At 32.2% G+C, this 12,483-nt stretch overlaps 1 protein-coding gene across 1 annotated transcript in view; it reads right to left on the minus strand.

Annotated features, from left to right (window-relative positions):
• LOC148302631 (cyclic nucleotide-gated channel rod photoreceptor subunit alpha-like) overlaps window positions 1-1,940 on the minus strand; it is a gene marked incomplete at its 5' end in the record, with an annotated part of 115,648 nt that extends 113,708 nt beyond the window's left edge. Inside the window, one exon of the mRNA XM_088271320.1 lies at window positions 1,829-1,940. Coding sequence (XP_088127446.1) covers window positions 1,829-1,940 — 112 coding nt within the window. The remainder of the gene's footprint in view (window positions 1-1,828) is intronic.
• Window positions 1,941-12,483: the final 10,543 nt, after the last annotated feature.

The raw sequence follows: 12,483 nt of genomic DNA on the forward strand, positions 1-12,483 counted from the left end.
GTGCCCTAAACACGATTGTGGAAATCAAACTGATACGGGATTTACTTATTGAATGTCGTGATTTATGAAAGGGACATATCAGTTAAAGATATGACCGAAGATTAGTATATCAGTCAAATATATATATACGTTTGTCCGAGGCTTCATTGGTAATGCAACCAACTGTTGTGCCATGAACATGACAGTAGCAATCAAACTGATACTGATTTTTCGTAATGAATGTGGTGATTTATGAAAGGGACATATCAGTCAAAGATATGACCGAAGCATCATTGGTATATCAGTCAAATATACATACATATGTCCGAGGCTTTATTGGTAATGCAACCAACTGTCGTGCCATGAACATGACAGTAGCAATTAAACTGATACTGATTTTTCGTAATGAATGTGGCGGTTTATGAAAGGGACATATCAGTTAAAGATATGACCGAAGCATCATTGGTATATCAGTCAAATATACATACATATGTCCGAGGCTTCATTGGTAATGCAACCAACTGTTGTGCCATGAACATGACAGTAGTAATTAAACTGATACTGATTTTTCGTAATGAACGTGGCGATTTATGAAAGGGACATATCAGTTAAAGATATGACCGAAGCATCGTTGGTATATCAGTCAAATATACATACATATGTCCGAGGCTTTATTGGTAATGCAACCAACTGTTGTGCCATGAACATGACAGTAGTAATTAAACTAATACTGATTTTTCGTAATGAATGTGATGATTTATGAAAGGGACATATCAGTTAAAGATATGACCGAAGCATCGTTAGTATATCAGTCAAATATGTGTCTAAGGCTTCATTGGTCATTCAACCAACTGTTGTGCCCTAAACACGACTGTGGCAATCAAACTGATAACGGATTTACTTTATGAATATGGTGATTTATGAAAGGGACATATCAGTAAAAGATATGACCGAAACATCATTGGTATATCATTTAAATATATGTTCGAGGCTTCATTGGTCATTCAACCAACTGTTGTGCCCTAAACATGAATGTAGGAATCAAACTGATACTGGATTTACTTTATGAATGTGGTGATTTATGAAATGGACATATCGCTCACTCCTTTCACCAACGTCATACTAATATAAAAAAACTTGATTTTTCAGGAGATCGTTTTTGAAGTTTAAGAATAAAATTAAATGTATTAAAAATAAAAATCAAGCCACTTATTGAACTTTTTACTGTGCAACAGATCTTTTTAGGTAAAACCTAAAGGTTTTTTTCTCCATTTGAAAAATATATAGTATTTTTTTTTAAATAATTACACAAAACCTTTTCTTTAAAATGCTAAAACAACATTTTCTGCCTTGTAGCGGGTAAATATTTAGTTAAAATATGCCGCTTCTGCTGGGATATAGTACATTTTCTAGGCATTCCGAAAACATGCACAACTGAAAATTGACGCTTTTTGATATATGACGTTGTTGAAAGGAGTGAGCGATATCAGTTCAAGATATGACCAAACCATCATTGGTATATCATTCAAATATATGGTTGAAGTTTCGTTGGTCATTCAACCAACTGTTAATCCATGAACACGACAGTAGCAATCATACTGTTACTGAATTTTTATACTATCTCCAATTTTTAAACTCAACTCCAGACAGTGGGTTTCTTCATCATTTGTAACTGAGTCAGATATTCCATCAGCCCGTGTGAAGTTCATAGTCAGTTCATCCTTTGTGTCCACTCTTCCTGGAAGTTGTACTAGCCATCTGGCATGAGTCCTATTGTTAGATGTTACTTGATCTGAGGGTATCATTGACTGATCCCACAGCCTCATGAAATCAAAAGAGCTTTCCCTACCTTCCTCTGATATCCCGTCTTCTCGCCTTCCTCGTGAAGTCCAGCTCAGAACCCAGCGAGGCTCTGGATCGGGACAGATGGTTCTGGCCACGCTGCTTTAGGGAAGATAAGTCTGAAATAACAAAAAAAACAGGATTAAATTCAACATTGCAAATACTTCCTTTATACATAGTAACTTGCGGTCGGTAATAATAAAGGAAAGAAATTCAATGCTGAGAACAGAGTGAATGGTGCGCTGAATTCGTTTACAGGTGGAGACTGACCGGAGCATTTCGTCGTAACATAACGTCGCAACATCGCTCGCGACGAGCTCCCAAAACTATGGATAGAGCGCTCGGCTCGCTATACTGACTATATGAATGCTCGCATCGTAACGTGTTACATTACGACGAAATGCTCCGGTCAGTCTCCACCTTATAGCAAACTAAAACCTGTCAGCAAAAGCTAAGTTTGTAGTTTACAACGGAGTGTTGATTCCAGCCATAATTTATAGAAATGAACCATGGAGTTAGCACAAAAAGGATGACAGTACCTGAATACAATCAAAATGCGTTCCTTCAGACGAATGTGCGGCAAAACTTTGTGTAATACAGGTTCAGATGGTTAAATAAGGAAGAATGGAAGACTGACATAAGTATAATCGATAAATTTAAGAAAAATGTATTGAGATGTATGGGTGAGCGGAACGAATGAGTGAAGAAAAAACGGTTTAAAAAATTATGAGGGGAATGTTGTTCTATAAGCCTATTATTTTTTGACGTCTCATCAAAGATGAATTAGAATATGGAAGTCTGGGCATTTACGGGGCTGACGACCGTCATAGGCTGGTTTAAGTGATCACTTTACACACTTGTAACATCCACCAATTCTACCTATTATTGACAACCACACTACCAAATTCTTGGAAGTTCTACATATATGAACCGATTTCGAAACAATGTTCTTGAATCAATAGAACTTCACTGGAGACTTCTAATGGTGAGATGAAAAGAAGCTTTTTATTGAGCAGAAACTCTTTTATTAGTATGTGAAATCCGAATCCTGGATTATAATCACATACATGAGAAACGCCAGAAAATATCATTTTCATTTTTATTATTTTAGCTTATAATCAATAAGCCTTGTACATTTTTTCGGGGTAAAGGGATATTGCATCCCTTATGTCGCGGCAACCATATTAGGTCTATTGTCACCTCCCTCTGTATTACAGCTCACTGCCAAGACCTACATGAGTCAAATTCATGACCTGTCTTGGTAGTAGGAGCTTCACCTCCTCGGAGTCCAGTAGAGGTCCTCCAAGGATGTGACTTTGTTTGTGAGCGAGTGCGACACAATTGTAAAGAATATGGATTGGCGTTTCGTTATCCTCCATACAAAATTTGCATACTGCAATCTGCAGCCTTGTACATAATAAGCAAAGTAAATAATACATGTAATCTCAACTAAAAGAAAGTCTAAGAGGGAGGTCTTCATTAAATACTAGACACAAAAAGAAGGCTGAAGCGAGTAAGTAAATTTCAGTAAGAAGCCTCAATTTATTATACCCTTTTCACATAAACATATTCGTAGATTTCAATACCCATTTGATTCATAAAATGAAATTTCTCTTCACAAGTAAATGTGAAGAAAAATTCGTTTGGACTGAACTTTGATTGATGGATAAATTATCCTCAATTTTATGGGTACGATTCACGAGTTAATCCAAGAGGAGTTTCCTTGAGCGTTCGCAATTAGAAAATATTGACGGTTCATCGGAAGGGGGTGAATTTTCCATGAAAATGTGAGTTACGTGTGAAAACGCTCGTATTCATTTCACTTTGAAGCCATCATACTTTATAATTTATATTTGAAACACTAATTTTCTGATTTTCCATTTTATAATTAAAATGTAACTTTGTTTTAAAATCACTATAAATATTTTTATGTTTTCAATCACTCATCATCCCTGATCCCTTTTGACTATGACTGCTAATCAACACAAAAAAATAAAGCCACTTGAGATCTACCCAAGCTACTTTGCCTAACCGTCCAAATATTTTATAAGTAGATAGTGTTTTAGTATTATTCAGTCTTGATAAAGAAGCGGTTAGCTTCGAAATCGGTAGACATTATAATTAAGTTAAAATAAAATATTTTAAGTGATTTTAAAACAAAGTTACATTTTAATTATATCTTCATATTTTACCTACTATATTAATCATGAAAATTTTCCTTTAAGATACATTTTGGCATGGGTAGAATTGGTGAATGTTACACGTGTTTAAAGTGATCACTCTAACCAGTCTGTGACGGTCGTAAGCCCTGTAAATGCCCAGACTTTCATATTATTTTTTTATCTATGCACATATCGCTCACTCCTTTCAAGAACGTCATAAATCAAAAATCGTAAATTTTCAGTTGTGCATGCTTTCGGAATGCCCAGAAAACGTACTGTATTTCAGCAAAAGAGGCATATTTTTAACACAATATTTACCTGCTACAGGGCAGAAAGTGATGTTTTTGTATTTTAAAGAAAACGTATAGTTTAATTATTTTTTAAAATATATGTATTATTTTTCAAATGAAGAAAAAACCTCAGGTTTTACCTAAAAATATCTGTTGCACAGTAAAAAGTTGAATAAGTGGCTTGATATGTATTTTTAATACATTGCATTATATTTTTAAACTTTAAAAACGTTCTCCTGAAAAATCAAGTTTTTTTTATTTATGACGTTCTTGAAAGGAGTGAGCGATATGTCAAAAAGATAATAAAATAAAAAATAAAAATATACAATCGTATCATCGTATCTTATTATGTGTGATATATTATTCACATATAAGATTTGCCTGGTTTGCGAATAATTTAAGGACGTACATGCAAAAATACACATGTTTGTATTATACTCAGATATTGAAGAAATATCCTTCCCATGGGGTGAGATTCTCCGAGACGAATATTCCTCGTATTATTGAAGAAACGGGATTTAAATTGTCGTATTCATCATCGAAGGAAGATATATGGATATGCGCGTCTCTAGTGTAAGCAATCTAAATTGTGAGTACATCGGATTTGTAATAATGTAATCTTATTTATATAAACGGCTATGGGATGGGGGTTATAATATATAGAGTGTCAGGCTTCTGGAAGAGGCTGATGAAGAGCTTCAACGTCATCAGAAGCCGCTTTTGGAGCACATACGGGGGCTGGAAATGTGGCAGCACTGGAGTAATGTGATGCGATTGGCAGAGACCTTCTTCTATCATCTCTCCAGTTTTTTTCATTAATTAATTACACTATGTTTTTTTTACAAAAATACGTTATTGAAAAATAAATAAAATTTGCGGAGTACATGGCTTGTCCATGTACTCCGCATGCCTCCCGAGAGCCTTAATCAAGAGTGCTTCTTTTACAAGGTTCGCGCCGCCCACTGCTGACAATTCGTCGGCAGTTCGGACTTCTACTGCTATTTAGGTGGTCAACCAAATTTTCCATATTCAGCTATATATTATTTTGATTCACATACAAAATCAATTTATCACATAAAGTCATATAAAATCATGCCTGAAATCTTAACCATAACTTATATATGTATAATTATTATTAAAAACAATACTTTATATTATTTTTTAACATCTCATCAAAGATGAAAAAGAATATGGAAGTCTGGGCATTTGGGGCTGACGACCGCCATAGGCTGGTGTTTAAGTGATCACTTTACAACTACACTACTCAAATTCTTGAAAGTTCTTTATATATGAACCAATTTAGAAACCTTGTTCTTGAATCACTAGAACTTTACTAGAGACATCTATTGGGGAAAAAAAATTATGCTTTATCAATAAATAATAATTTTTTATGTATGCAGATATAGGGGTTCTTGATACCGGCGGAGATAATATATAGATATAATGATAAATGGATGGGGTATTGTGTAGAGACGTGTTACGAATGTGCGGTAGTTAATTCATTAAACTTGGGTTCTGGGATATACGTAGTAAATTAATGACATATTTCCATTATTAATGGCTTCGATCATAAAAAATAAGATGTATTGGGGATTATACCATAGTTTTAACACATAACACCATTAAAAACACTGAAAATAATATTTGACCTAGCCCCATCTAACAGGGGGATTAAAAACAGTCAAAACAAAAAAATCTTACTTGTAGTACTGAAAATTGTCGGAAAACTTTGATTGACATTTTTGATTTGACGTTATATTGTATTTTATAAAAAAGTAAGAAATTTAAAAAATATATTCAATGTATTGATGTGTAGTAATGATTAAATAAAACACTTGTTTTTATACCACTTGAGTTTTATCAAAGACCACTAGTTTCAGAAGCTAAGCTTCCATCATTCAGGTCTGAATAAAAACTCAAGTGTTTTATTTAAAAAATAAGTGTTTTATTTAATCGTTGTAACATGTCTTACCACAAAGTTAATGCCGAAACAATTAATTGATATGTAGTATTGAAAATTTCCGTACACATCGCGCGCACAGACTGTGACAGCGCGCCACGCAGGTTTATCAAATTAACGACTAACGCACTAGCTTGTCTTAAGAATAAAAGATGTGGGCAGATAAACACACCAACGGTAAATTAATTACTTATATAAATATATATTTATAAAATATTTTGTCTATCAAAAGTATTGTTAACTTTGTGGTATGGTAGTATATCATTCTCCTTTTCTTTCATTGTTCACTTTGAGTAATACCACTTTAAAACGGTATTACATTAAAGTGGTATTACAAGTGAGCGATGAATTATAAGGAGAGCGTTATATTTTTATAAAATTTAACTATTTTTTAGAATATAATACAATATAACGTCCAATTAGTTTTGAAAAACGTTCAATTTGATTTATTTCACGTCTTATTTGTTTTATTAGGCAACCAATTTGGCTTGCTAAACGATCAATAAGTGAAAATAAATAATTATAAGATAAATAAATACTCAGAAAATAAATATAAGGGTACGTACCTACATCCTCCATTAGCTACTGTTGTATCCCATAAATTATTGCTGCACATGTTAAAACTGTCACTCAGAATTGTATAGCTACATAAGGACCGTCAGTCTATTTCATCTTCACATTCGTTTAAAAATGCCATAACCAGACGAAACAATTGTCACAATATATTTTTTTTCATGTGTTTTTGTTAATAAAATAGTAAGTAAACTCAAAAATCTGGATTTAAAAATTAATACATATAATAAGTGAAAAACCTGTAGGTACCACAAAAAAACGATTTTTGGACTTTCGTAGTCCATAGCCGATGATACGATTTCATCATTTTTTCAAACCCTCTTCTTCCCTTTACCCATGTTATATTATTTTCATTTCTATTACAATAAAAAATCGAGAGTAAAATAAGAGTGCATCGATCCTAAAAGCGTCTCTACATAATACCGCACCGAAAAGGTTCACTGTCATTTTATTAGAAATTTTATTTATCTGACATCCGCTCTACATGTCGGTTTTCTCATGATTTCCCCGCCAAAATACCAAAGTACATACGTCTCCGAAGGCTTAAGGAAAAATATTCGCCGAATTTCCGGCAGGATCCCGCCCTAATGACAGAAATCATTTTCACATTGCCGCCCTTCTCTGACTCTTCTCGTACAACATACATTCGTAAACATTTTTCCTATTTTCCTACGTGTATACGCGCCTTTACGTCGAGATATATTGGTCATATTTTTGACATAAAAAATGTACTGTTTGACATATTGTATCTACAATGTATTTCGTAGTCGTACAGGAGGAAGTGACCAACTAACAAAACGTAAAATGTTCAGGAGGGCCATTTAAGTCACTTTTGCTTGGCAAGAAAATAAACAGCAATGCAGTCATTTTTAACAAGTCAATATATTATATTTATAAGTTTAAAATCCTTTGGGATTTTTTTCAGGGCAAAATTAAGCTATTAAGATATCAAACTGTCACGTTTTTGTGAAAAATACACTTGTTCATTTTCTCCTATATGACTACGATATATATATATATATATATATATATATATATATATATATATATATATATATATATATATATATATATATATATATATATATATATATATATATATATATATATATATATATATATATATATATATATATATATATATATATATATATATATATATATATATATATATATATATATATATATATATATATATATATATATATATATATATATAAATATATGTTTATATATATATATATATATATATATATATATATATATATATATATATATATATATATATATATATATATATATATATATATATATATATATATATATATATGTATATATATAAATATATATATATATATTTATACATTTAAAATAGGTGTTTTATTTATTTACGTAACAAACTAACTAACTTACCATCACACCGCTTCCCGCAGGGATAGGAAGAGAGAATAGAACGCCATAACAATTCGTTTTTGCAAATAATCTTCACCTCTTCAAAATAATGATGTAACTATTGGTTTAAAAGGTAACGAAAGTCAAATATAGAATATTAAATTGTAAGAATTAACTTTTTGTACTGACGTTTCGCAATGGAACTGCTTTTAAAAAAATTAAAGTGGAAAAAATCTATGAAGTTCTTATTTTATTATATAAATTTCGAGTTATTTTCCAGTGTTTTTTTCTTCTTTTAAATTTTTTAAATATTTTTTTCTCTTTTTAATGTCAAAAATAGTTTAGTAAGTAAAAAATGCATTATAGACCTGCGACGCCAGCTTGTCGAGATTAATTGGGCAGCAAAAAAACACAGTTAGGTACTGCCACCTTTAGGTACTGGCACATTTCATATATTGTCTTACTTAAAAACGTGACAAATATTTGGGAACACATTATGTTCTTTTTTAGTCATTATTCTGCATACTATTGAAGAGTGGCCCCAAAATGGACCACTCGCTTATGCATATGTTGTATTGTACCTAAGAAACTTTGAGCGCAGACTCCTTACCTAAGATACAAACACGAATATATCATGCTCTTATGGAAAACAAACAATTTAATATATTGTACGCACAGAACTTGAATCGTTAAATGTGTGTGACCTTAACGCGTAATAATTAAATTATTGGAAATTATTACACCCAAATCAGTGTACACGGTCATACACAACACGAGGCTATTGAAAATAATGATTTTTTTTGTATTGTGAAATATCTCTATTTTCTCATGATATATTTTATTTTTGACTCTATTTTCGATAATGACTCTATTTTCACCAATTTAACCGACTTTAAAAAAACTGATATAACCTAAAACATATTTTTTCTTGATATGGAAAAAGATTGTTGCAATATACTTGTATTATATTTTAGAATAAATACGAAAATTTAATTTGAAGTAAATCATAAATCCCCTTAATGTTTAACAAATGTGAAAATAAAATTTATTTATTTTTATTTTATGTAATAAAATTTTCTTATGACTTGTGACTACTACCTATGATTTTCAACCACAATATAAAAAAAATGAAGTCAAACATACATGTATATGATCAATCTCATGACGTTCCAAAATTTTAGCAGTGTGGTAGTCAATCATGGGCTGAATGGTGAATGTTACACGTGTGTAAGGTGATCACTTTAACAGCATATGATAGGTCGTAAGCCCTGTTAATACCCAGACATCCATAATATTCCTCATCTTTGTCGGGAAGTCAAGAATGTAAATATTTTACCATTTAAATAAACTTTATTTGTATTAATATTGTCATGCAATGTTTATTATTTTTGCCCTTCTATCTACATATTTTATATGGTGTCATGTCATGTTCCATTATACATATTGCTGTATATTCATATTTTATTTCCTTATATTCTATATAGAAAAGCCTAAGAGGCGTATGCACCAATTAAAAACAAAAAATAATAAAAAAACATAACATTTTGAGTTTGTCCAAATACTTGTAAATAAATATGTATCATACTAATAAAAGGGTTTTAGCTCAATAAATAGCTTCTTTTCACCACACCAATAGATGTCTCTAGTGAAGATCTCGTGATTCAAGAACAACGTTTCGAAATTGGTTCATATAATATATGTATATGTAAAACATCCAAGAATTTGATTAGTGTGGTTGTCAATAATGGGTAGAATAGGCGAATGTTACACGTGTGTAAAGTGATCAATTAAACCGCCGTCGTCAGCCCCGTAAATGCCCAGACTTCCATATTCTTCTTCGTCTTTGATGATATGTCAAAAAATAATATTAAAAAAATATATTATTGTGAAATCCCATAGGTTATGGCTCACCGCGTATGAAGTAGAATAAATCATATTGAGAAATATTCCTCCATTGTTTAAGGCGTATTTGTCTGCGCACTTAACTCGCTCCGTGAATAGGTCCAAGTGCCGAAATGGCCTTCCAACACCGGCGATTATGTTCGTTAAAATTAATGGAATATTTTACATGCCGACCTCCCTCGAACAGGCAATTAAAAGTAACAAGAAAATTTGCGAGGAATATGAAAATTTCCATTCTCGCACCAGTAAAAACAGAAAATTTAAATGCGAAAAATATTAAAATACCAACACCTCTCACTGTACGATGTTTAAGAGATGAAAATTCATGATACACGTGGAATAAGATAAAAATATACACGAGAAAGAAGTGAAACTTCTACGAAAGGAGGCTTAGTAATAATAAGAAGTGAAATCTCTTGATTAAGTCTTTACGGGTGTAATCAAACAATCGCAGGACACAAACCTAAATAATCAGAAAACATAATGATAAATTTCTTGAATGTTTACCGCAGACACTTTGTGGCACATTTTATAAACTTATAATAATAACAGCTAATGGAATCACCCAAAGAACAGTAAATAATAATAAAATAATAAAACCCTTATCCGCACCCCAATGATGCATAGGGCACTGCGTCATATAAACGCAGTGTTATCTTGATCGTTTACACATGAAGGAAAGGTGATCAGCCCTCCGCTTCAGGTACCAGTCCAGGGTAATTTTGAATAAATATGACAGTGAAAAAATCACTTATATTTATTTTACCCCCCTTGGGAATCGAACCCGGGACCTCCAGAACGGTAGCCGAGCGTGCTGACCATTACACTACGGAGGCGGACAAAAGGTATAAGATTATGGAAATTAAAAAAGCCATAAATGAAAATTTTTAAATTTTCAATAATCAATTAAATTTAAGTACCAGTCCTATTTTTGATATTTTTATAATTTCTGTTCCTAAAATTTCTGCACAGTAGGTTTTTGTATTTTGTGTGTTCTCCACTTTACGTATGCGTGCGCAGCTTCATACTGTTTTTTGGGTGATCCCATTAGTTGTTATTTGGGGTTGCTATGCAATGAATAATAAAAATAAAATTAAGGATTTTTACGAATAGTTTGAAAGTTTTTGGTGAGAGTATTTTATTGTTTTCAATGTTTTTGAACTAAAATAAACCTTGATGATGACAAGGTTCTTGTCGAAACCGGTAGGTTAAATTGTATTAATTAAAAAAAAAAGTGGTGAAAACAAAGTTAATTATTTTAATAAGTTCATAATGATAAATATTACTTGCACAACGCGTGATGCTACAACTGTTCATATATAGCGTCTGATGTGAACAAAGCGGGCATGCTACCTTATCATATCGCTTTGTATCGTTGTGTGTGCGCTGAGCTGATCACTTTTCAACTAGGTAAATAAATAAATACGTTAAATAACGACCAATATAACACTGCTTCTACATATTGCAGTACCTATGCATTATCGGTCGTGGACAAGAAGAAAAATTAAAAGAAAAAATAAGTTACAAATAAATTCTGGCTCAATCGACCACTGTTCCCATACTGCTAGACTAATCTCACTCTTTCTGACTTCTTTTTGCTCCCCAAACTCAAAAGACTTATGGAAGTAGGAAGATTTAAGACGATTTCTGAGATTGAGGCAAAGGACATTCCAAAATTACAAAAAAGCATTCCAGGATTGTTTCCAAAAGTTAAAACACCATTGGGATAAGTTTATGTGTCGGGAAGGTGACTACATCGAAGAATATCCAAACATGGAATTTCTAAATAAACGACATTTTGTTTTATGACGTCAGTCAGTAAGTATTAATTGAACAGCTTTCGTATCTTTCTCCTCGCTCATGTAATGAAATGTGCCTTATAAATGTGACGCGTCCTTAAAACCTCACTCTCGATTTTCATCCAATTATCGATTACGAAATCGCCGCATTTCACTTCAAAACGGATAACTCTTTTAAGGGATTGATTGTACGAAAGGGCTTTGCATTAATACATAATTAAGTTTACATTTTATTTGTGTACATAGCGGAAAGAAACGACTTTTACAAATTACACCCTTACTAGTCTCAGGCAGTAAAAAAGAGGTCTAATTTCTATTTTAATAGCTTTAAGCTTTGTGCTAAGATCGTAAAAAACTTGGGAGTAGTTCAGCTTTTTATGGTAAATCTGATAACAAGACACTCGTAGTACAGCATCCTCCGTGAACTTTTATTCTACTTAGGTTACTTAGTTACTTTGTCCGCCTCCGTAGTGTAATGGTCAGCACGCTCGGCTACCGTTCTGGAGGTCCCGGGTTCGATTCCCAAGGGGGTAAAATAAATATAAGTGATTTTATCACTGTGATATTTATTCAATATTACCCTG

Source organism: Brachycentrus maculatus, unplaced genomic scaffold (assembly GCF_059751285.1).
Source record: "Brachycentrus maculatus isolate JH-2025_06_01 unplaced genomic scaffold, ASM5975128v1 h1tg000430l, whole genome shotgun sequence".
NCBI classification, from domain to species: domain Eukaryota; kingdom Metazoa; phylum Arthropoda; class Insecta; order Trichoptera; family Brachycentridae; genus Brachycentrus; species Brachycentrus maculatus.